The following is a 26,440-nucleotide window of genomic DNA, read 5'->3' on the forward strand; positions in this document are numbered from 1 at the left end:
TCCTGTACAAAGGCCACTAACAAAGCGATTTAGGCACAGAAAGTCTAATCTGTCCCTTTTCCAAGGCAGGACACTGGACACTATTGTGGCAGAAAACATTTTGAGCTCCGCAATAATGATCCCCCCTTAAACATTTCAACAGAAGTCCAAATGCTGATTTCATTCACCCTTAAATCGATAAAAGGAGGAGTTGAAAGAAACTCAGTGCTAGTAACCGGTCACACTCACTGATGAATCATCCGTATGCAGCTCAGGGAACACTACCTGTCATCTATAAAGATATCCCTTAAGGAGGCAGGTGCCCACAGAGAAATTATTTAGTTTCAGTGCTCTTAGAATCATAGAATCAACCAGGTTGGAAGAGACCTAGCCAGGCCAACCTAGCACCCAACCCTAGCCAGTCAACTAGACCATGGCACTAAGTGCCTCACCCAAGCTTTGCTTGAACACCTCCAGGGATGGTGACTCCACCACCTCCCTGGGCAGCCCATTCCAGAGTCTCACCACCCTCATGGTGAAGAACCTCTTCCTAAATCCACTCTGAATTTACCCATTTCTAGCTCCCCCAGCACAACTTGAGACTGTGTCCCCTTGTTCTGTTGCTGGTTACCTGGGAGAAGAGACCAACCCCTACCTGGCTACAGCTTCCCTTCAGGTAGCTGTAGACAGCAACGAGATCACCCCTGAGCCTTCTCTTCTCTAGGCGAAACAACCCCAGCTCCCTCAGCCTCTCCTCACAGGGTTTGTGTTTCAGGCCTCTCACCAGCTTTGTTGCCCTTCTCTGGACATTTTCCAGTATCTCAGTATCACTCTTGGATTGAGGAGCCCAGAACTGGACACAGTATTCAAGGTGTGGCCTGACCAGTGTTGAGGTACAGGGGAAGAATAACAAGTAGTAATCTAAGGATAAATGCCAGATCCTTAGGTAGAGAAATAATTTCATTCTGTTTTAAAAAAAAAAAAAAAAATAATCACAGTAACTTTCTGACTCTAAAGGAGAGATAAAAAGGCAAATAAGAACTGAAGCTAACAACAATATGAAAATGAATTAATAAAAAATGATCTTTGTGACAAGTAGCTTATATCTACCATAAAAACAAACAAAATAAACAATCAAAAAAACCCACAGTAATGGAGAGCCACGAAAACACATCACCATCATTTGGAAAATGCTGTCTTACATTTGTAAGATGCTTCTAAGTCTTCAAAGATTATGGGTGTATGTTCCAGTGACAGAAAATTATGTGCTAGTCTGAGCCTAGCTGGAATATTTTAGTGAGAAGAATTACATTATAGGCTGTGAAAAGGAAACAATGGTGATGTCTACTTCACTCCTAGGCTTGCTGAGACGGATAAAAACAAGGACACAAACACAGATAACAGAGTTGCTCTCTGGCTCTGACTGCCTCCCTTCTCTCTCTCTAACCTGCCGTCTGTGTAACTAATCTATCTGCTTCCTAACTCCCATGGACAACTCTCCAAACTCACCTTGAATGTAAGGCAAAGTCTGGGATAAGGTAGAGGGGTGGGAAGGAGGTGAAAGGGTGGTTGAGAGTCCCTCCTGGGGACTCTGGTTTCTGGGAGGGCTGTTGTGTTTCTGTATTACTTTTAACTTGTCTATTTCTGTCTATAGCTGTATAGATTGTAAATAACTGCTTGTATATTGTGCTAAGCTGTAAATATAAAGCTTCATTCTTTAATTTCCAGCTGCTGAGTCTAGTCTGGGTGATTTTCTTAAGTGCAGGAGGTATGGGTAACACCCAAACCACACATACGAAGAAAAGGAAAAAAAGTCTAAATTCATAGGACAGAAACTTGACTTGAACAGAAATATTTGCTACCAGCATGTTCTATATAATAAATTATAATTTTATTTTTTAAAAGAACACACAAGCAGAGCATTAGCTCATAGCAGTGTTTGTTGGGATGGATAAGCATTTGGGAAACACAACAACAAAAAGGAAAATAAAAAACACATCATAAATAAGTAATAATCAAATGCTATGCTTAAACAAGCAGATGTCATCTGTGCTTGAGCTAACCTATGTTTTCAGTCAAAAAAATAGATATTATTTCAATACAAATTCTAAATTACATATGTTTGTCTGAATGTATTACTTTTTCATATAACATACCACAGCATACATCTATAAAAACAAACAGTTTCTCAATTGGAAGTGTTTTTTGTATTCATCTTGTACCAGCTGAATATTTAGATCTGTTTAACCTGAGGCATAAAACCAGTCTTGCCTCAGTGAAAAGCAGCTCTTTTACTCAGGTAAATACTTGAATACCTATGTCACCATGAAAATATGTATGTTGACACATTCAGAGCTTAAACCATAAATATATATATAAATATTTTCCTACTTACATTTGCAAAACATTACTATAGTATACTGCTGTTCAGAGCAGGCTGTAGGGAAAAAAGGCTGGATGAGACAGCCTGGTGGTGGTAACGATTTCATGCAGTGTAGCAGTGAGGGCTCTATTGCTGCTGAGCTACAGGGGAAATAAAGGAAGGGAACCCAATGCTCTCTATATTGTTGCCTATCTTAATAGGATAGATATCATTATCTTGGGCAACTAGATTTCTACAGTAACAGAAAGAAAATGACAAATATTATATAACTATTAAAAATTAAAATACATAAGTTACTATGCCACGAGTCCATAGATGTTGTCTTTCCCCAGGCAAACTGAAAGGTAACCTGTGATCATCTGCATCTGCTGTGGACTTTTAAAAGAGATGCTTGTAAGATTTTATAGTGCAAGACCTAACACAGTAAAATTCACAGGCCAATTTACAACTTTATATGCATATCCCACACATAACTATCACTATGGTCAAGCAGTCTGCCTTTTCACTTCTGTCCCATGAATAATACAATTCTTTATATCAGTAATACCAGGCAAATTGTCTGTATGTGACCAGCCAGTAGGATATACAGTATCACTGACCTGCATCTCCCTGCCTACAACAGGAATTTTCCTGAGGGAGAACTGTCATTATGGAACTTGATCTTGTAGAATACTGTAAGTCCTCAGCAGCCTTGCCTCCAATAACAGTAAGAGATAAATCTTGACAACTATTTTATGAGAGAGAAAAAAAAAAAGATTCAGCCAAACATTGTAATGTATGTAGCTTTCAGAAACTGCACATAATTCTGCATGCTCTGGTTCTTGTTCTCTGAATTCTGTAGGTTGTTTTCCAACTCTTTCAGATGTACTTCATGGTGCTTTTCATTCTAAAGGAAAAAAAGGAATGTAATATGCTTATCAGTCATTTCCTTAGATTAAGCATCTGTTAAGACTATTGGAAAGGTCAATATACTAAGTATATTGTTGAGTTCAATTAATCTGCTGCTCTTGAAAGGGTTTATCAAGTGTATCAATAGTGTGTTTTTCAGTAAAAGGAACTTCTACCATAAACAGTGATGTGGTAAGTAATTACTTAGGCCATAAACAGTATTTACTCACACGATTAAATAGGCGGAGAAGTTCTTTTTTCTCTTCTTGCGCCTTTCTCACTTCAGTTTCAAGAATCAGCATTTTTGTCTGAAGGGTTTGTTCTTTGTATGACATCTTTTCCAGTTCTTCAGCTACCTAGAACAGAAATGCCATATATTTACCTTCACTTAAAGCCCAAACCAAATGATTTTCCTATACCTTATCATAATGGTGCAGTTTCCCATTCTGTCATAGAATCAACCAGGTTGGAAGGGACCTCCAACATCATCCAGGCCAACCTAGCACCCAGCCCTAGCCAGTCAACTAGACCATGGCACTAAGTGCCTCAGCCAGTCTCTTCTTGAAGACCTCCAGGGGCGGTGACTCCAGCACCTCCCTGGGCAGCCCATTCCAATGCCAATCACTCTCTCTGGCAACAACTTCCTCCTAACATCCAGCCTATACTTCCCCCGGGCACAACTTGAGACTGTGTCCCCTTGTTCTGTTGCTGGCTGCCTGGGAGAAGAGGCCACCCCCCGCCTGGCTACAATGCTCCTTCAGGTAGTTATCTAATACTTTATGGATTTCTTATGCACAGAAATATTCTGGCTAAAGGTGAAAGAATTTTCAATTTGAAAAAAAAAATGTAATATTATTGGTAGGGAGACACTTTTGTAACTCAGTTGTAAACTAAACCAAATGTTACTTTTTCAGAATGAAATAAATACCTTCTTTTGTAACACATTTGTGAACTAAACCAAATGTTACTTTTTCAGAATGAAATAAATACCCTCTTTTGTAACTCATTTGTGAACTAAACCAAATGTTACTTTTTCAGAATGAAATAAATACCCTCTTTTGTAACTCATTTGTGAACTAAACCAAATGTTACTTTTTCAGAATGAAATAAATACCCTCTTTTGTAACTCATTTGTGAACTAAACCAAATGTTACTTTTTCAGAATGAAATAAATACCCTCTTTTGTAACTCTTTTGTGAACTAAACCAAATGTTACTTTCTAAAAATTAAATAAATATTATCTTTTTTAACTCATTTGTGAACTAAGCCAAATGTTACTTTCTCAAAGTTAAATAAATATCCTCAGGCAATCCTGAGAAAAATCAGGTATTTCACCATGATTAATCTCAGAAAAAAACCCACAACTTCATATTCATTTTTTCTGACCAAACTAATATCATTCACAGCAATCTAAATTCCTACATTTCCTCTTCCATTTGATATATTGTTTGCATCCTTTCTCCAAAATGACAAGTATCTGCTTAATATTGAAAATGTGCAAAGTCCCACACCAATGTTCTTGTGTGCAGCCACTTCCAAAGAAAGTAAGAGACAAGATTAAGCTTTTGTTGAGAAACTTTTCACCATGTGTGGTGTTTAATATTAGGCGGCATCAACTGATGTGTCCCCAAAAGACAAGATACTGAAATGTTGGTCCACTGAACTTTGTCATTAATGTCAATAGAATCCTAATTCTGCAAAGAAGGTGAATTGTGCAATCCATATTTAAACATCCAGAAATTACTGATAACTTTTTAGCATTGCTCCCTGCACGAAAAATAATCTTCTCAAGCACATTTTATTTTAATGTTATTTTAAAATAGAGAATGGCAAACAAAAAAAAAATCAAAATAAATGAAATTATCAATACCATTTTTCTCCCATCTTCCAAAGCAGATTCCAGTTGTCTGATTAATACATTATACTCTGCAGTTTTCTCTTCAAGCTGCAATTTACTGCATTGAAGGCACTCATCTTCTTTTCTGAGCTGGCGAGCAAGTTCTTCATTTTGAAAGTCCATCTTTTCTAATTGCCTTTGTGTCAAACAGATTAATTCATTATAAATCAGTATAGCAGAAAAGGGTAGGAATGGCTCAAAATCAGATTTCACAAAAGTTACCTTTTAAGATCTTCATATTTCTTCTGAATGTTATGGTTTTCTTCCTCTAAAGAGTGACTGCCCACAGAAGTTATACCATCTTCCTCTTGTGAAAATGACAAATTCTTTCTAGTTGAAGAGACCTATGTATGGGATGTTAGAGAATAAAGTAAGCCTGCCTATTAAAATCAAATCAAACAGTTTAACTGCAATTTCAAGTAAACTTTAGCTTCTATTTAAAACAAATAAAATACATCCAACGCAGCAGGCTAAGACTGAAAACCTGCACTGTACCAAAATGAAATCTAACAAGACCCATATGCTGCTAATGCAGCTTTGTGTATGAAGAATTGGCAGACTCCTTGTGAACTTTGACTCTAAAGCCTTAGACTCCAGCAAAAATAAATCTGCTTGCACTACAGTCACAGGAAGCATAAAAGTAACACTGCACATATATACAGTTATCAGAGAACAGTATAGCACTGGGAAAGAATTTCAGAAAGTAGTGGGAGAAGAAAAAAAGACAGTTGCATTCATAAAAAGAGGTATATCGGATGCAGCAGAAGCTGAAGGAAGCAGGAAATCAGACTGTCTTCCCCTGCCTAGAATCCAGACTGACAAACTTTGACATGTTTGCTTTTAAATCTCCTAACACCAGTGTTCAGATCATTATTTCACAGTATCACAGTATCATCAGGGTTGGAAGAGACTTCACAGATCATCAAGTCCAACCCTTTACCACAGAGCTCAAGGCTAGACCATGGCACCAAGTGCCACGTCCAACCTTGCCTTGAACTGCCCCAGGGACGGTGACTCCACCACCTCCCCGGGCAGCCCATTCCAGTGTCCAATGACTCTCTCAGGGAAGAACTTTCTCCTCACCTTGAGCCTAAATTTCCCCTGGTGCAGCCTGAGGCTGTGTCCTCTTGTTCTGGCACTGGCCACATGAGAGAAGAGAGCAACCTCTTCCTGGCCACAACCACCCCTCAGGTAGTTGTAGACAGCAATAAGGTCACCCCTGAGCCTCCTCTTCTCCAGGCTAACCAATCCCAGCTCCCTCAGCCTCTCCTCATAGGGCTGTGCTCAAGGCCTCTCACCAGCCTCGTCACCCTTCTCTGGACACGCTCAAGCATCTCAACGTCCCTTCTAAACTGGGGGGCCCAGAACTGAACACAGTACTCAAGGTGTGGTCTAACCAGTGCAGAGTACAGGGGCAGAATGATCTCCCTGCTCCTGCTTCTGCTACTATCCATCCACAGCAGATTAGCAATAAATAGCCACATCAGCAGCCTACTGGCACCACAAAGGGGCAACCTCCATCATTCACTGAACTAACTCAAGCAGTCCTCAAACTGATCTGACTGGTTTTGTTTATGTGAATTATAGATTGTTCAGCTAGCAGACTGAAGTGGGCAGCAGCTGAAATCTCCAGCAGAGGGGTAGTAAACTGATGTTTAGCTGAACCCTGCAGAGGTTTTCTTCATGTGGTCCAGTGTGGGAATAGAAAGTGAGATGAAGAATAACAAATGGATGCTGACCTTGGTTTCCCACAGCTCCTGGCTACTTATCTCAGAAAGGACAGATAACGGACATCTCGTTAATGAGAAAAACAAGGTGTGGTTTATGCAGATGGACTGGGTTGTTCTTGCCTAATTATGCTAATGTGTGGGTGTGTGCTCTAATGCTTAAGACTATATAATGAGAGCCAAATGACCAATAAAGACTCTCTGGCATAATTCACATTGTATTGGCCTGGAGTCCATGTGGTATTGCTTTGGGTCACACTGATCTCTGTGAGGGCCTTGACCATGTCTCCCATGGCAGCAGCAGCTAACAGATAGCAGCAACAGTCCAGTTCAAAAGAAATGCTCCTAAATTTCAATGTAAATACGGTTGGCCACAGTTTTATTAGCATGGTGCTATTTCTACAGCAACAGCTTTTAATTCTTGAATTGAAAACAAGATACAAGTGTCACATATTAAATGTTTCATGTATTTTTAAAAATCATTATGATCCAAGCACCTGAACCTGCAGCTCCTTAAGGATTTTGCTTTGTTGTGCACAGGTCCTTTCCCAGTAGGTGAACTTTTCCTGATATCCTTGCTGCTTTTCCTCAGCTTCTTTCAGCAAGTCACAAGCATGTTCTGACTCCTCTAACTCAGTCTCTGTTTTGACCCTCACCTGCATAGTAACATCACACGAGAAAAATGTGAGAGTAAAACTATAAATTAATAGGTACAATACTGAATGGTTTTCCATGTCAGTCATAAATCTGAAATTCTACACAAATTGCCTAATATCACATTTTATTTAATACTGACAAAGCTAGAAGTTGGAGGAATTTCTATCTCTGCCTACAACTCTAGGAAAGATTTGCTAACACTCAGAATGAACCTTTACAAACTCATGCTAATCATAGAAGTTCATTATACACTGCCCAGACCTTAATTTGATTTTTACTGCAATATATTTTGGGAGATGGCATACAGGCACACTAAGCAGCCTACACAGATTGATTGCAGCATTTGAAAAGAGAGATATACATAATGCCAACTGAGGCTACCTACAGTGCTGTGCATATATTACTTAGGGGATCAGAAAACATTTGTCTCCATTCTACAACTCAATAATGGAAAGAGAAAAATATTATGATATAAAATTAACATGTAAGATGCTTTCTCTGTGAGCATTAATTCTGTGCTCTAAAGTAGAAAATCACAGGCAATGCAAAACTTGTCCTCGCCTCAGTTTTATGGCTGAAGAGAATACTTATTTTTTGATGAGCTGTGGAACTGAGGAAAGTGATTTTCCTACCAATTTTTATACTGTTCTCTAATGTTTAAGAGTGTGCTAACTCTGCTCCAGTATTCAGCTCCATCTGCTGAAAGATTTAAAGCTCATCTCTACATGGATTCTCTATTTTAACAGCTGGTTAAAACAAAGCAGTCTTACAGTAGGTTTGCTTCTTTATGCAACTTCCACAGCTGTTCTGTTGAGGGATCTGGTTCTAAAAGCATCAATAGCAAAATCACAGTTTTAAAAGTAACAAAAGAATTCTTAAATCCTAATACGAGAACCCAACTTCTAACCCTAGAAACTTTTTTTCATCTGTTTGCAGTTGTGCAGCATCCAAAAAAACCCCACCAGCTCACAAGAGTTAGTAAAACATTCAGTGAATTTAAAACCAATGTTATACATAGAAAATAAAAAGTAGCCAGTACACTATGACTAAGAATCATCATACAATCAACCAGGTTGGAAGAGACCTCCAAGATCAGCCAGGCCAACCTAGCACCCAGCCCTAGACAATCAACTAGACCATGGCACTAAGTGCCTCATCCAGGCTTTTCTTGAACACCTCCAGGGATGGTGACTCCACCTCCTCCCTGGGCAGCCCATTCCAATGCCAATCACTCTCTCTGCCAACAGCTTCCTCCTAACATCCAGCCTAGACCTCTCCCAGCACAATTTAAGACTGTGTCCCCTTGTTCTGTTGCTGGTTGCCTGGAAGAAGAGACCAACCCCACCTGGCTCCAGCCTCCCTTCAGGTAGTTGTAGACATCAATGAGGTCACTCCTGAGCCTCCTCTTCTGCAGGCTGCACACCCCCAGCTCCCTCAGTCTCTCCTCACAGGGCTGTGTTCCAGGCCTCTCACCAGCTTCATTGCCCTTCTCTGGACACATTCCAGTATCTCAACATCTCTCTTGAATTGAGGAGCCCAGAATTGGACACAATACTCAAGGTGTGGCCTGACCAGTATTGAATACAGGGGAAGAATAACCTCCCTCATTCTACTGGCCACACTGTTCCTGATACAGGCCAGGATGCCATTGTCTCATGTTCAGCTACTCTCTACCAGCACCCCCAGGTCCCTCGCTGCCTGGTTGCTCTCCAGCCACTCTGTCCCCAGCCTGTAGCACTGCTTGGGATTGTTGTGGCCAAAGTGTAGAACCCTGCACTTGAACCGTGCACTTGGCCTTGTTAAATCTCATCCCTCATTGGCTTCTGCCCACCTGTCCAGCCTGTCAAGGTCCCTCTGCAGGGCTCTCCTGCCCTCCAACAGACCAACACTTGCTCCTAGCTTGGTGTCATCTGCAAACTTACTGATGCTGGACTCAATCCCCTCGTCCAGTTCATCAATAAAGATACTGAACAGGACTGGGCCCAGTGGATCAATGTAATGTAGAGCAAGATCAGTGTCCTACAGAAGTGTTTGAAAACATGCTTTATTACTACAAAACTTACCTTATTTACTCCTAAGCATTTGTTTGCTGTTATTATTTTGTTTTCATTTAAGACTGTTTCATATCTAGATCTCAGTTCTTCTACTGCTGTTTGTAATTTTTGTACCTAGGATAAACATAGTTTTCACACACAGTTGAAAGGCATTTCTTTTAAATATAGAATCATTCTATGATTAGTATGAAGCATAAGCTCCAATTTCTAAACAGAATGCCAACATTGTCATTATATGATGTTAGTTATTTTCATTATCCTACTCACCAGAGCAAATATAGAAGAATAACCTGGTAAAGAACATTCTGGTATCACTATTCTCTGTACAGTTGCGCTACAGAACCAGCTGATATGATTCGCCTCTGTCTTACCAGATAACAAGTATCACTGCCAGACATCACAGCTACGAGCTAGGGAATTTCATCCCTGTTCCCTGGAACTACATCTCCCATCTTAGAGCTGGCAAAACAAGTTAATTATGGTGGTGCATTGCACAGTCAAGGCACACTAGCTGTACTTAGATTTTGCTCATGTCTTTTCTCTTGTTGATAATTTTAAATGGAGATGAGTCAAAATTGTCAGTGAAATGGTGCTGCCTGTAGTACAGCAGAAATATATCCAACTCTGAATCAATGTTCTAAAATTTATTCTCTGCAATGCAATAAAATGAGTTGATAAAAAGCCAATTTGAAGTCTGATTTATGTTTTGTGGTCTTTTCAATGCAGAGCTACCTGCGTGTGATGGTTTGGGTGTTACCCAGCCTCCCACTCTTATGAAATCACCCAGACTAGACTCAGCCAAGCTGAAAATTAGAATGAAGCTTTATATTTACAGCTTAGCACAATATACAAGCAGATATTTGCAATATATGCAGCTATAGACAGAAACACACAAATTTAAAAGTAATACAGAAACACAACAGCCCTCCCAGAAACCAGGGTCCCCAGGAGGGACTCCCAACCACCGTTCCACCTCCTTTCCACCCCTCTACCTTATCCCAAACTTTCCCTTACATGCAAGGTGAGTTTGGAGAATCAGCCAGGGGGTTTAGGAAGCAGGAGGATTAGTCACACAGACAGCAGGTTAGGAAGAAAAGTACAGGCAGTCAGAGCCAGAGAGCAACTGTGTTATCTGTATTTATGTTCTTGTTTTATATGTCTCAGCACACCTATGAGTGAAGTAGACATCACCACTGTTTCCTTTTCAGAGTCTATAATTCAATTCTTCTCACCAAAATATTCCAGATAGCTTCAAACTAGCACACTATGCAAATAAGATTCTTACAACTGTACCTGAGTGTTGGTTTACTGTTCTTAGGAACAGTTCTTAGATTTGGCCAAGGAAAGTTAAAATATCATTACATATTTCAACTAAAGACACCAGATTCAAATTTTACTTTTTAACTATAGCTTGCTTTTTAAGAAGTAAACCTTTTCCAAGGAAGTATGTAATTAGTTCAGCTTCAATTAGGCTTCACAAAATTCAGTAAGGATTGCACAGACTAGTAACAGAGTGCCATTACAAACCATATCCAAGAATATCCTCCACACTATCACCTTCAATGTTACCAATCAACAGGACAACAAATCTGTTTTATTAGAAACAAAACCTTGATCATTTCCTGAAAACTACTTACAAATTTCAAACTCATGGCTGACCATTTAAATTATGCTACTCACCTGATTTTTATACTGTTGAACAAGGTTTTCCTGCCACTTTGCCTTTTCTCGCAGATCTAGCAGCTCATTTTCAACAGAAGCAGTATTGTTTTCCAATGTAACAAGGCAAGCCTTGATTAAAAGACAGAAAAACATTAAAACACCACAATATACCATATGATATTACTAGCAAATGACCCACAGGCATTAAAAAGAGTGACACAATTATTTATCCTGGCAAACAAAATATTACAGGTCACAGTTCATTTGTCAGCTCATGAGAACATCTGCTTTGGAGGATAAATACAAAACCTGTAAAACCTTTAAAAACTGAAATTCATAGTTGAGCTAAGATCAGTTCTTTAACTTCAAAGGATGTTTTACAAACATAAAAAGTCAGTTTCTAGTTGTGCAATTTTGTAGCTACTGATGGTAAAATAAATGGCCTTCTGGTTAGACAGATTGGACAACCCTGTTCCTAGCTTTGCCATAGAGTTCTACTGATACATTTTCAACATTTCTTTTTCACTTACTGTAATAAAATGGATGGAAAAATTTATCCTATGTGTTCTGGACCTCTAGGCAGAAGGCCCAAAGGGAATTAATGTGGTTATTTCATTAATGTATCACAGATGCAGAGCTATCCAACAATGATGATCTTACCTTTAATTTTTCATTTTCAAGGTAAATACTTTCATTTTCAGCAGTAAGAGAATTTAGTTTTCCAATAAGTTCCTCATCTGAGTTTCTTTTCCATTCCTCTTCTCTTTTCAGGTTTTCAAAAAGGTTTGTGACCTGCCTTGTTAGATAGGCAAGAATTTCTGTATAACATGCAATGCTGCCAAAATTCTCACTCTGCAAATTACAATTTTACCTTTTACCTTAGCACATGTCTTCACCATAAGGAAAAAAAAAAGGACATTTAAACATCCCAAGAAAGCAGTCTCTACTGAAATAAGAAACTATGCAAAAGAGTGGTCCACCAAGGAAGTGGTTATAAAGGAAATACATTATCTAGAACACCCAACCATATTTCCAAGACAACTCTGCATACACATACTGTAAAAAAGTGGAATGATACTGAATTTATAGTCTATCAGATAATGTCCTATGAAGAACATAGTTTAAAAATGGTACTTTCCATTATTAAAAAGTTACAAACTGTTCTATACCTCACCATTTGCTTTACATGTTAATGAAGGCAAACGCTGAAATTTGTTTTGCTGTTTAGCCATACGTGGCCTAGCAGAATAAATCTTGTTAGAAAGGTACATTTCAAGGAAAAGACTTCTATTTTCAGCTACAATAAAAACAGCTTGAAGCAGAATGACTACTTGAGGAAAATATAATAGATGTTTCCCTTTGCTTATTCTTTCCTAGATTCTTCCTCATATTCACTGGACCAGTAGTGGGCTAGAGAGATTTCTGGCCTGATGTTGTGTACCTGCACTCTCATTAAATTTTAAAATATGCTGAAAATAATTTCAGAACTATGAGAATTTCTGAAACAAGAACAAAAGATTCAAGCCAATTTCACCTGAGCTGTTAGATATTTGTGCGTGAATCAAATTCTTTGTAAAACAACCCCAACATTCTGCCTAACTTTATGGAACATAATAGATTCTTTTTTGTTTGTTCAAATTATAGTCCAGATTTCTACTAACAGAAAGAGGAAGAGCTATTTGTCACCATTTGCCAAACAAAACAGCATAACCTTCATGTACATTAAGATTTGACTGCATAATTTGAATAAGGTTGGTCACTTTTGTGTTGCTTTTCCTTACAAGTATAAAGTGTTCAAATAAGTATCTGAGAACTCTGTCCTCTAGGGTGATAAGACATAGAATCATAGAATCAAGCAGGTTGGAAGAGACCTCCAAGGTCATCCAGGCCAACCTAGCACCCAGTCCTGTCCAATCAACTAGACCATGGCACTAAGTGCCTCATCCAGGCTTTTCTTCAACACCTCCAGGGACGGCGACTCCATCACATCTCTGGGCAGCCCATTCCAATGGCAAATCACTTTCTCCGGTTCCACATTAGTGGAACTGAAAGGATTTTAACATCATTAGTCTGAGGCAGAAAATATAAGCCTAGGAATATTCCTCTATAGTTCAGTACACACAAGGGTTAACATTCAAGCTGTTGAATCAGCTGCTTGTGAGGAAGCAGCAGAGTAGCAATCAACAAATCCAGGATAACTAGAAGTATGCAGGGGAAAGAAGAGTTCCTTAATTCTATGGGAGAATAAAGTTTCTGGAAAAGTTGTGAAATGCAGGAGATCAAAAGCTAAAATGCTTCAATTTGTTGTAGCTTCCAGCTTCTAAATCCTGCACAGAATTTTAACATATGAATACATAAACTTGTTCACACTGGCAACACTGAGTACTACACTATTAAGCACATCGAGTACTACACTATTAAGCACATCGAGTACTACACTATTAAGCACATCGAGTACTACACTATTAAGCACATCGAGTACTACACTATTAAGCACATCGAGTACTACACTATTAAGCACATCGAGTACTACACTATTAAGCACATCGAGTACTACACTATTAAGCACATCGAGTACTACACTATTAAGCACATCGAGTACTACACTATTAAGCACATCGAGTACTACACTATTAAGCACATCGAGTACTACACTATTAAGCACATCGAGTACTACACTATTAAGCACATCGAGTACTACACTATTAAGCACATCGAGTACTACACTATTAAGCACATCGAGTACTACACTATTAAGCACATCGAGTACTACACTATTAAGCACATCGAGTACTACACTATTAAGCACATCGAGTACTACACTATTAAGCACATCGAGTACTACACTATTAAGCACATCGAGTACTACACTATTAAGCACATCGAGTACTACACTATTAAGCACATCGAGTACTACACTATTAAGCACATCGAGTACTACACTATTAAGCACATCGAGTACTACACTATTAAGCACATCGAGTACTACACTATTAAGCACATCGAGTACTACACTATTAAGCACATCGAGTACTACACTATTAAGCACATCGAGTACTACACTATTAAGCACATCGAGTACTACACTATTAAGCACATCGAGTACTACACTATTAAGCACATCGAGTACTACACTATTAAGCACATCGAGTACTACACTATTAAGCACATCGAGAACTACACTATTAAGCACATCGAGAACTACACTATTAAGCACATCGAGAACTACACTATTAAGCACATCGAGTACTACACTATTAAGCACATCGAGTACTACACTATTAAGCACATCGAGTACTACACTATTAAGCACATCGAGAACTACACTATTAAGCACATCGAGTACTACACTATTAAGCACATCGAGTACTACACTATTAAGCACATTGTGTGATTACAGAAGCAAAACAAAGAGATCAACAGTTTAACTTACTTCTTAAGATCTTGTGTTTGAACGTTTAAACTTGTAATTTCTTCAACTATTCTTTTGTGCTGGTTTTTCCAAACATCAGAAGCTGATAGTATCTCAGAGAGCCTGATTTCCTGGAGGATACAGGAATTACAAATTGTGTAACAAAAGACATGCCATATAGCTCTGCAAATTGTTCTAAACATAAGAGATATTCAAGATAAAATGTCTTTATGGTATTTAGTGTAGATTTTGTCTTGTCTCAAGAGAAGATAAACAAAACTACCCACATTGAGAAAAACTTTAAGTCTAAGTATACATTTACTTTCAGGGCAGAGACACAGTTAAACACTGGCACTATATATTAACTATAGAACACAATAATATTTCAAAAGTTGAGATTAAAATCTTACAGCAAAATTACTTGTCTCCAATACCTCTCTACTACATATAAATTACCTAAATTACTACAAAAATAAAAGTCTGCCAAAATATTTTAAGAATAAAAAAAATAATACTTAGGTAAAAAATGCAAAGCTAAGTCACTTAAAGAAGTATGGATAACTAACCAACAAAATGCTATCTTGAAAGCACACCAGGTCTTCAATAGGGAAAGAAAACAACAGTGTGACTACTAAGCATCAAAACTTCAGGAGTTACTTGCCAGCTCTCTGTACATCTCAGTATACTTAAATGTCCACTACTATCTTTTCTCAATCATTTATGTATATATAATGCTGGTTTGAGGCTAATTGGAATATTTACTGAGAGAAATTAAATCCTTAGCTATGAGAAGGAAAAAAAGCAACAGTGTCCTGTATCACTCATTCTTCTGCTAAGAAACACAACTAGTCAAAATACAGATAAGACACTCAGTTCTCACAGACTTCTCAGCTCTCACTTCTGTTCTGTTCCTTCCTTCTGGTGGTCTGGTCTCTGTGATTGCCTCTGCCTTAATTCTAATCCAACCTAACTCTTTTTTCCTCTAACCTCCTTGTCATCTTTTTGACATCTCATCTCAGATCTCTCCATATTTATCACATGAGATATATGTGGGTTGATCTGGTTATTTCTGAAGGGAGAAAAAGAGGGAGGAGGAATGGAGTTTGAGTCGGGAGCCCTCCTGGGGACTTTGTTTCTGGGAGGGGTACTGTGTTTCTGTATTACTTTTAACTTGTATATGTATGCTTGTAAGTTGTGCTAAACTGTAAATATAACTTCATTCCTTAATTTTCAGCTTGCTAAGTCTAGTCTGAGTGATTTTATAAGAGTGGAGGGGTGGGTAATTCCCAAACTGTCATATACATATATACACACACGCATATTATTAGTTATCTCCTGATATACTGACTAGAAAAATAGATCTATAATACTGACATATCCAAAATTATGGCATGGCATGTAAGATTATGAAAGCACACTCTTACTAGGAAATCTAAATATGGCAATGAAGATCTCAGCACACTTCTGATCCAACTAGCCTTTTTCAACAATTACACACTGTAGCAAGTAACTGAGGAACATTTTGGATTACTTAGGTTTTGAAAAGGTTCAGAGCAAGCATCTTAGAAGCAGAAAGTGAAGCATCCACATGAGATATCATTTACTGCTCAATGAAGAAAATGAAGACTCCAAACTTCAACCATGGATTCTCAGTTAGCATGCTGTTGGTCAGTATATACCCATAAAGGCCCAACAGGAAGATCCAGAGAAGTGAAACTGAAAGCTCCTTACTACAGTATTAAGCATAGAACCTCATGGCCTAAGGTATTAACTAAATTTTAATTAAACAAATGCAGTGAGTGTAGTAGCAGTTTGCATGTCACAGCAACCTTTTCCTTCAATAAGGACCAAAAGAATAAAAGTGATACAAATATAGCATGACTAAGCAACTTCTCCTGCTTTCCATGAGTGAAAGTCTCCCAGCAGTTCATTTTAAAACAACACACCCATGACATTGCCCACTGTGTAGTTACTCACACGTTCTTTTATGGTGGAGATTAAATTTTCCACCATTTTTCCAAGGTGTTCAGCTCTTTGCTTCTGGGATTTGATTACTTTCTTCAGAGTAGTCTTTTTTTGCTCGCTTGTTTCCCTCATCACTAACATCTGGTGTTTGCATTCACCAACTCGAAGTTTCCACTCTGCTATTTTCTTTTCTAGAGCCTGCAGTGTAATTAAACACAATTAAGTATCAATTATTTTCATATTTTATACATTGTAGCTCATTTTGTGACATAACCAGGAATACAAATTATATAATCTATTTCCATAATGTCTTTGCATCCCAACTCTTGTGTACAACAGCAGGCAAAAGAAAACACATATTGGAAAACTCATTACAAAGACAAGCAAGGGAAGAGGTTGAGGAGGTGTAGAAGCAAGGAGGAGTAGAGAGAAAGAGCAATCAGATGATCGTTGTGTGCTCTTGGAAAGAAATTAAGAATTTAAATGCAGAAGGCATGGCATGGATGTTAAAACCATTTGAGGAGGAAAATAAAAGTGATTTCTTCAGCCCTAATGACTGATTTCTGCTTAAAAACACCACTTTAGTGACACTGCTAGTGATCACAGAATCAACCAGGTTGGAAGGGACCTCCAAGATCAGCCAGTCCAACCTATCACCCAGCCCTATCCAGTCAACTAGACCATGGCACTAAGTGCCTCATCCAGGCTTTTCTTGAACACTTCCAAGGACGGTGACTCCACCACCTCCCTGGGCAGCCCATTCCTATGGGCTGTGAAGAACTTCTTGCCAATATCCAGCCTATACCTCCCCTGGAGTTGTCCTCCACACACTCTAGGAACCTTTTAGACTGCCTCTTGTCTACAATATTGAAGTCCCAGCAGATGTCTAGCAGGTTCAAGTCACCCACAAGAACAAGGGCAAGTGATCTTGAGGCAGCCTCCAGTTGCTTAAAGAGCAATAAATCAACCTCTTCTTCCTAGCTGGATGGTCTATAACAGACTCCAACCAGGATGGCAGTCATGTTTTGCCTTCCCTTTAATTCTCACCCACTGGGACTCAACTTGATCATCCTTAAATACTGCTACATTAGTGAGTATCACTGATGTAGCAGTTCGTGCTCTATATCTGTAATGAGCACATACATAACTAGGGCTGGAGATCAGTATAACTGCAGATGAAATTTAAATATAAAAGTTAAGTTTTTGGGTTGGTTTTATTTTTTTGTTGTCAAGAAGGTAGGAAAAGACATAGTTTCTAATTAGACAACTATTTTCTTCTAAGATCTCTGACTCTTTCCCCATGTATATAATGGCCCCACTTTATTAATGAAAGTGAATTGTTTAGTGAGAACGCTCCTTTTAATGGAAAGCATATTTTATGTTCAATAGGCAGTGAAGCAGAAAATGCAAAACAAAAGACTGGCTGCTCTGCCTGCAATAGACAATTGCTGAAAGATAAATAAACCAGGCTATGATAAAGATTAAACCACAGCAGTACGTCACATATTGTAAGGACAACTTATAAATTTCCTGAGTGTTGGGTTTTGCAGCACTCAGGAAATAAAATCCATTTGTATTAAGTGCTTTTTATTTAAATTCGTATAAAATATAAATTTCTATTAAACATATTTCAATGCATTTAATTATCAAATATGCACAATGCAACCAAGGTGTGGGCTGGGCCCCACAACAGACAATATATTATCTTTTCTGTTGCTGATTACATTTCTGACTAGTTAGAATTTTTTTTCATCACTCTGATGAAGGGAGTCTACTGATCCCATCCAAGCCAGAAACCTCTCTTCTCTTAGTGACTACTGTATTTTTCATCTACCTATCACTTCAATTGTGTATTGCAAAACTGCAGCAAAAGAGGTTCCACCTCAACACAAGGGGGAACTTCTCTACTGCAAGGGTCACAGAGCACTGGAATAGGCTTCCCAGAGAAGTTGTGAGGTCTCCTTCTCTGGAGACTTTAAAGGCCTGTCTGGATGTGTTCCTCTGTGATCTGTGTTAGATAGTATTGTCCTGCTCTAGGAGGGGGGGGTTGAACTCGATGATCTCCTTGGGTCCCTTCTAACCCCTAACATCCTGTGATCCTGTAAACATGAATGGGTAAAGAGACCTGACACCCAAACACTGCATGATGCCATACAATAAAAGGTATGCCTGACTCTGCTTGAAGAAGAATCTCAGATACCATTACTTTTAAGGTGCTACAGCTTATCAAGCTACCCACAGATGACTGCTGTCATAAAGATATGTGCGAGTTCCATTCATAACACTTACAGGGTTTTCCAAGTAAATGATGGTCTCAGCTACTGGGACTCAACAAAACTGAAAAGTACTACTTCTAAAAGTAAAATTGTAACGCCCTGCCAGTATGCAGGAAGTAGTTTTCATGTAGAATTCAAGTAGAATTCTATGATTCTATGATTCTATGATATACAGACACTTCTAGGGTATTTAATAAACAATGATGTGACTTGCAGGAGCGGGGCAGCAGAAGAGTACTTTCAAGAAACAGAGCAAATACAAAACCCGAGTCTATAGATGGACTTCTTTAACTGCTGGCCTAAGTGAGCAACTGCTATCCCCTCTTGCAACCGCAGGAGGTCACAATCACACTACGACTAAGTGCTTTGGCCATTATTCAGTGGCGGAGGTAAATTTGAAGTGAGAATTAATCCCCTAAGGGTAACGCTCACCTCTTGCAAGCTTTTATCCGTTTATGAACAAGACCATCACCAGGACGTAAGGTAGCAATTAATAACAGAACAAGCAAACAGAAGTTTTAAATTAAATTGAATCAAAGCATATAAAGTTACTTTAGCTAATGTTGGAATTCTGTAATTGTACTAGATAGAAAAATAAAGTAGCTTTAATTCAGAAGAAAAGATGAAGTATGCAGTTATAAATACCTTACTTCTTTTGAAACTGAGTTGCTGTAGTCTCCTTGAAAACTTCAAATCATACAGTTAATAGAGGATGCATGCTACAAAAATGTTTTCAAGAACATGACCATGTTCTTGACGAGTTTTAAATACTGGAATCCAAGCCCACATACAGCTCCAGCCTGTAACACAAGGTTCTCCTTGCCCTGTCCAAAAGCCCACAACTGATGCAAATGCCAAAATTCATCTCTTGCATTTTGGAACAGAGAATGGAAATAATCTCCACCCACCTTAAAGTGACATTAGGCATTTGTGTTCAGTGTTTCCCGTTTAGTCATTACTAAGAGGTTTATTGATTACTTTAGAGTCAATAAAAATAAATATAATCTTTATCTTACAACCAAAACTCATCCTGTGGACCTGCCTATCTCTGTTGACTATATGGAGACAGCCTCAGGATTGAGATCTAACTTCTGGATAGCACAGTTAGGTGAGTGCAAATGCTTGTCTTTGTGTTTCACTTCTCTTCAGCAGAACTGCTACTATGCACAACTTGAGAAAAGCAGGGGAAAAAAAGAACCTTGAAATTAAGGTAGTGAATCTGACTAGGCAGATTGCAAAAAATACAAAGGCTGATGATTTTCACTGTTTGTGAGTTTTCCTTTACCAATAATTTGTTTCCAAGTGATAGTTTAAAGTTCACACCTGCATTAAACTCTGACCCAAATAAAGCTTTGGTAACGTTTTTTTTAATTAAAGGAAAAAAAGAAACACAATTAAAAATATGTTGACCTGTATTTTTGCTTTTAATTCCTTATTTTTCACTTCTTTTCTTTGAATCTGGCATTGCAGGTGAGTTTGTACTGCCTTTAGTGATCTTGACAACTGGTCTTGTTTCTGTACATTGACCTAAGAAAGAGAATTAAACACGAATATACTGATCTATGGGGATAAGATGTATGATGCTACCTATATTTTCTACTTTGCTGTGGTTTCTATTTGACATTTGAATGTCCTCAAAAGATAGAAAAGATAAAACATGCAGTAACTTGTTGCTAATGTTATTACTGATGAACAGAAATCACAAACTTGAAAGAACACATGCATAATTGAGGCCCCATATTTACTCTGACTCCAAGTAGTACAAACAAAGCCTGGAAGCATAAACTCAGAAATCCAGGCCAAGCAAAGGCCTCTAGCTAGCAGGTTGACCAAAATCAAGCTATACTGCTCAGCTCTGCCCTGACTAATTAGACCTACACCTTAATACCAAAGACTACCACTTGCTATTTAAAATATTGATACACTTATTTCAAAGTGTGGTTTTGAGAGGATACACAAAGCATAAAGAAGAGGCAATCTAGATCACCAGAACTGAGGTCAGATGATTCTATGAAATTTCTTGCAACTTGACTGCTTTGGCTCATTCTAAATAAGAAATAATAAAAACAGGTAGAAAGAATCATATTATCAGTATAGACTAGAAGAGCTTTGTAATGCACCAGTGGGAGTGTTCATTATAGACAGCGGTCAGAAAGGCAGACTCAGATTCAGTTAGGTATTGATGAAAATGCCATTTACTGGCAATAACATAAGAAGGAACAAGAGAATAACACAGTTGCTTATCCCTTCAGATTCTGGGCACCCCAAATTACTCAGCTTTGGATAGCTCTCTAGTCAGGGCACAGCATGCTGTTAAGAACTCATGAATGCTGAGGTTTGTTAGCATTGTGGTCTTTAGAATCTTTATAGGCTTTTCTGTTCAGCATTCCTACTCTCAAAAGGATGTTTCTATGAAGACATGCTGCTTCACTCAAAGATAAAGACAAGAACACGCCAATTATCACGTGTGAAAAAAGACAACCCCACAGGCTCCTCTCTTATAATTAGCTAGGCAAGTTTATCCTGCAGCCAAGTGGCTCCCCTGGTTAAGCAAAGAAGAATTATTAAAGAACCACAGCTCTCAACACACCCCAGTATGCTACAAAAATCAAAGTTCACCATTGTTCCTTTAACTGAACCTCACTAACACTGAAGCACATTGCAGTGCACATGAAGCACCCTTTAAGTATACAAATACCACATCACAGATTGATAATCTACTGGTAAAACAATGTTGAAACTTTAACAGTACCTTCCTACCCAGTACAGACATTTTTCCTTTTCCTGTATTGGTTTCTTCATTGGTCCCTTTCCTTTTGTTCAGAGAATTAATGAGGCCTCAGTGACTCCTGGTGTTTGCTCCACCATTACCTACCTTTACCTATTCTTTGCACCCAGTGAGCCATGGAAACTAACTGTGAACAGTATCTGTTTAGTTTACTCTGTACTACTTCATTCTATGGATTTTTTCCCAGAACTATTGCAAATCTGTAAATGAAAATCCAAAACTGTGGGACGGTAGTGTTAAAGAGAAACTTGTATCCTTAACACCTTTGGATATAGTCCTGATAGCTTTAAAGATACTTCTGCAAGAAATAGCTTTCAGGATTTCCATTTTGTCCATCTGTCTTGCAAATAATTGCTTTTTTCAACATTTAAAATTTGCAAATAAGAATCCAGGGGGACAAAATATGCATTCCAACAGAACTGGTCACTCACTTTTTCAAGCTGAAGCTTGGATGAAAGTTCTTTAATGTGGTTCTCCCTTTCAAGCAGTTTTCTCCTTAGATTCTTGATAGAAAAATAATTAATTAATGTCTGCACATAATAATGCAACAACAATGCACACTGATAAACATTTCAGTTGTAAAATTAGGATTGCATTTTCTGATGATAAACCACAAATACTGTTTTGCCACTGTCACCTGAAATTGTGTGATCCCATGACATAGCAACTCTCAGATGTACAGGCACAGAATAAAGAGAGACAGGAAAGTTAATTTACTTACAGTATTTTGGGTTTCATTTTCACTTAAGTTCTGCATCAAAGTGTAAACATTTTTATTGTTTAACTGCAAGACAGAAGCAAGAAACATTAAAACATTTCTCCAGGTTGCAATAAATCTGTTTTTTCAATGGTTTGAATTTGGTACATAAACCAGGCTACAATTTCAAATCTGGTATGTAGGAATACAAGACTCCAAGTACCACAGATTCACAGATTGCATTGGGTTGGAAGGGAACCTTAATGCTCATCTTGTCAAACTCCCTGCAATGATCAGGGACACTTCCCACTACATGAGGCTACCCAGGGCCACAGCAAGTCTGATCTTGAATGTCACTAGGGACAGGGCCTCAAACACATCCTTAAACAACTTGTTTCAGTATTTTACCACTCTCGTTGTAAAGAGCTTCCTCCTTATATCTAACATAAATCTACCCTGCTTCCATTTCAAACCATTGCCCCTTGTCCTATCACTTCTAAACAGCCCTTCCTCAGACCTCCTGTAGGCCCTCTTCAGATACTGAACTGTAGCTACAAGGTCTCCCTGAGTCTTCTCTTCTCCAGGCTGAACAGCCCCAGTTCTTTTAGCCTGTCCTCCCAGGAGAGGCGATCCAGCCCTCTGACCATCTCTGTGGCTTTCCTCAACCAGCAGATCCATGTCTGTCGTGTGCTGGGGGCTCAGAGCTAGACATAGTACTCCAGGTGAGAGCTCACCAAAGCAGAGTAGAGGAGCAGAATCACCTCTCTTGATCTGCTGGCCATGCTTCTTTTGATGCAACCTAGGATGCAGTCTGCCTTCTGCTGTACAAGCATGCCTTGACGAGCTTCTCACCCCCCAGAACTCCAAAGTCCTTTTCCACACAGCTGTTTTCTATCATCTCATCCCCCAGCCTGTACTGACAATGAGGGTTGGTCTAGCCCAGGTGCAGGACCTTACATTTTGTCTTGTTGAGCCTCATGAGGTTCACCTGGGCCCATCTCTCCAGCTTGTCCAGGTCCTTTTTGATAACATTCTCCCCCTCTAGCATGAGGACAGCACCAGTTCAACTTGTCTAACACAATGGAGATCTCTATAGCTTTTTTTGAGGGTTATACAAACAAAACAAAGTTATTGAATGTAATTACTTCCAGTGAAAACAGCATCTTGGAAGAACAAACATCATATTTTATTGTTCCTAGCCTATCTATACAAGCAGAAAAGAACAAACAAGAATTTTCCCATACTCCCAGTACCTTATGTTCACCACTCTCCCACTTTCTGAACCATCACCTGTTTCTCCTCTATAGCTAGGATGCATGCGGTTTGACTCTTGTTAACAAAGTAAACAGAACTAAAAAGCAACCTTAATATGACCAGAATGACTTGCCTCAGCAGCATGAGGAAGAAGAAACTTCTCCTGAAGATCAAAGTCCAATAAAGGATCAGTGCAGTTGGACACAGGTAAAGAGGAGGAGGATTGTGACCATGAGGACATGTTGTTTTAACGCTGCGTGGTAAGGCAGCACACATTAATGTACACTGCTGTTGTGTGAAACAGTAACCGCACTATCGCCAGCAGCCCAGGTTGTTATCGCTAAGTGCAGTGTACCGGAGCCAGTGTCATCAGAGAAGAAAGGCGGCTGGCGCAACCCAAATCTTGCAGGCGTTTTCCTAACTTGCTTAAGTAGCGCTCAGTTCACCTACGTGGCGCACAGAAATCGAATCCCTCAGCAGCAGAAGCCTGGGTTCGGGTGAAGGACGGAGTGAAGCTCGCAGCTGCCACTTCGGCGATACCCGACCCGACACCGAGGGTGAGGAGCCGGGGCGCAGCCTTGGGCCCTGGCCCTCTCTGCACTCGCCCAACGCCCCCCAGCGCGGCCGCTTGCAGGTCCTGTCCCCGAGGTGGGCTCAGCACCCACTCCCCGGGTCGGTGCCTCCCTTCAGGCCCTGCCTTCTCCCGCGGGGCACTGCCCCAACAGCGTCCCCGCCTGCGTCCAACGCTCCCTCACCGTCGCCGCCTCAGCCCGCTGGGAGCCGTTGCCGCAGCAACCAGCCGTTGCCGCGGCTCGCTCCTCCCGTGGCGGGCGGGCGGCGGCGGTTCCCTCCTGATAGCGATGTCCCGGGGGCCGGGCCCGGCCCCGGCCGGTGGCGGAGGCGGCGGGTGCGGGCGCTCCCCGGGAAGACCCCGTCGCCCACTGGTCCGTGCCGCCGTGGACCGCACCGCTGAGAAGCGGCATCGGAGACCTCCGCAGACTTTCGCGGGCCTGGAGGACCAGCATCGTCCCCTTTCTCCGAGGTGGCCATAACCGTTACCACGGAGTTTTGTGTTCTTTCTGAGTGTTTTCATGACGATGTTTCTTCTGCGGTTGGTATTCCTCTAACCTGACTGTACGTGGAGCTCTTTGGCCACTCAAAATTCATCTTTTGATGAAAAACAAACCAAGTATTGCATTACACCCCATAAGAAAGCACTAAGGACACTAGATGTAGCAATTTATGAAACATCCAAGCCACCACAACAGACATACAGAGCCTTCAGGTACTGAAATGTTTCTGTGCAGCCTGATCTAGGCATATGTGCATGAACAGGCTCATTGGACTAAATATCTCCAGAGGTCACTTCCAAGCCCTACCATTCTGTGAGTCTCTGAAAGCAGAATGTCCATGTGATGCAAGAATGGATACACACAGATCATATACATGGATACATCTGATCATACCTGATAATCTGCATATGAATTTGGGTTTGAAAGACACATAGAATCATAGAATCATAGAATCAACCAGGTTGGAAGAGACCTCCAAGATCATCCAGTCCAACCTATCACCCAGCCCTATCCAATCAACTAGACCATGGCACTAAGTGCCTCATCCAGGCTTTTCTTGAAGACCCCCAGGGACAGTGCCTCCACCACCTCCCTGGGCAGCCCATTCCAATGGGAAATCACTCTCTCTGTGAAGAACTTCTTCCTAACATCAAGCCTATACCTACCCTGGCACAACTTGAGACTGTGTCCCCTTGTTCCATTGCTGGTTACCTGGGAGAAGAGGCCACCCCCCACCTGGCTGCAATGCCCCTTCAGGTAGTTGCAGACAGTAATAAGATCACCCCTGAGCCTCCTCTTCTCCAGGCTAAACAGGCCCAGAACTGCTACTTTTCAGTTTGCTAAGTAAGTATCAATGTTAGCAACTTATTTGCTTGTTTGCTTGCTTAATCTTGGAATTGGGAGAACTAATCAAAATCAATATAAAATGTACACTTTCTATTTTCTTCTCTTGCTGGCAGTGGAATTTCAGAAGACAGGGCAATTAATCCCTTTACACAGTCCTGGCAGAATATTATCTATCCATGTACGCTAGATAACTGCAACAAAACTCCAGTTTCAACCTTTTTAATTCTAGTAGAGATGAAACCACTCTGTAGTCCACCCTGGAGTGAGTGCCTCTTTGTACCCGATTTACAGGGCAGATTTTGTATTTCACATGCAAAAGAACCACTGTTTTGTTCTTTGCAAGACCCACAGCCTGTGAGTCAAGCACCTTCAGCACTGCTTCAGCACTGCAGTTTATGAGTTGTAGCTTTGGTGTCTCATAGTTACCTCTGACAAGACTCACAATTTTAGCTTCCTAGAACTTGCTATACGATTGATTTATTTTTAAAAGGAAGCACCAAATTGTTGCACTCACCTAAAATGAGGCCATTGTTATGTAATAAAGCAACCACTATCCATCCATGAGGGCTAGACAGCATCATAATTAGTACTGCAGTGTCCCTCACAAAGAGCAAATAAGTTACAACTTTCAGTCCTCAAAATTGCATTTGTACCTGTGGCACAATCCACAGAGTGGAAGAATAATTAGAAATATGACACAGTTCCATGATGACGTAATTTAAAGAGGTGTGCTGGAAAGAGGCTTCTTTAGATACAAAAACTCTGCTGTCACAGGCCATTACTTTATCTGCTTTAAAGGTATAACTGAGCCTCGAATTTCTATGTCAGAAATTCATATCTCCAATGCCTTTCTTTGTTGAATTTTGGCAATTCCCTGTGTCC

General features: G+C 39.8%; 1 protein-coding gene across 8 annotated transcripts; it reads right to left on the minus strand.

Moving 5' to 3' along the window:
* Window positions 1-1,848: 1,848 nt before the first annotated feature.
* ODF2L (outer dense fiber of sperm tails 2 like) lies at window positions 1,849-24,457 on the minus strand. 8 transcript variants are annotated; one of them, XM_064147937.1, is made up of 14 exons: window positions 23,773-24,453; window positions 22,410-22,472; window positions 22,120-22,191; window positions 20,311-20,427; window positions 16,637-16,822; window positions 14,681-14,790; window positions 11,908-12,043; window positions 11,266-11,376; window positions 9,595-9,699; window positions 7,372-7,530; window positions 5,370-5,491; window positions 5,121-5,283; window positions 3,481-3,606; window positions 1,849-3,248 (listed from the first exon to the last, which is right to left on the minus strand). In XM_064147937.1, the coding sequence occupies exons 1-14, from the start codon at window positions 23,878-23,880 to the stop codon at window positions 3,120-3,122; spliced, it is 1,707 nt and encodes a 568-aa protein (XP_064004007.1). In that variant the 5' UTR covers window positions 23,881-24,453; the 3' UTR covers window positions 1,849-3,119. The 8 variants fall into 8 exon arrangements, with proteins under 8 accessions (XP_064004007.1, XP_064004010.1, XP_064004008.1 ...); XM_064147940.1 differs by lacking the exon at window positions 23,773-24,453 and adding an exon at window positions 23,147-23,296; XM_064147938.1 differs by lacking the exon at window positions 23,773-24,453 and adding an exon at window positions 23,120-23,296.
* Window positions 24,458-26,440: the final 1,983 nt, after the last annotated feature.

Source organism: Pogoniulus pusillus, chromosome 8, assembly GCF_015220805.1.
Source record: "Pogoniulus pusillus isolate bPogPus1 chromosome 8, bPogPus1.pri, whole genome shotgun sequence".
Lineage (NCBI taxonomy): Eukaryota > Metazoa > Chordata > Aves > Piciformes > Lybiidae > Pogoniulus > Pogoniulus pusillus.

Coding starts and splice junctions, on each gene's coding strand:
- ODF2L (XM_064147937.1), bottom strand. CDS start 23,880: ATGTCCTCATGGTCACAATCCTCCTCCTCTTTACCTGTGTCCAACTGC. Junction 5,284..5,369: donor AAATATGAAGATCTTAAAAG/GTAACTTTTGTG, acceptor TTTGACACAAAG/GCAATTAGAAAAGATGGACT. Junction 3,607..5,120: donor TGGAAGATGGGAGAAAAATG/GTATTGATAATT, acceptor TTTCTGTTCTAG/GTAGCTGAAGAACTGGAAAA.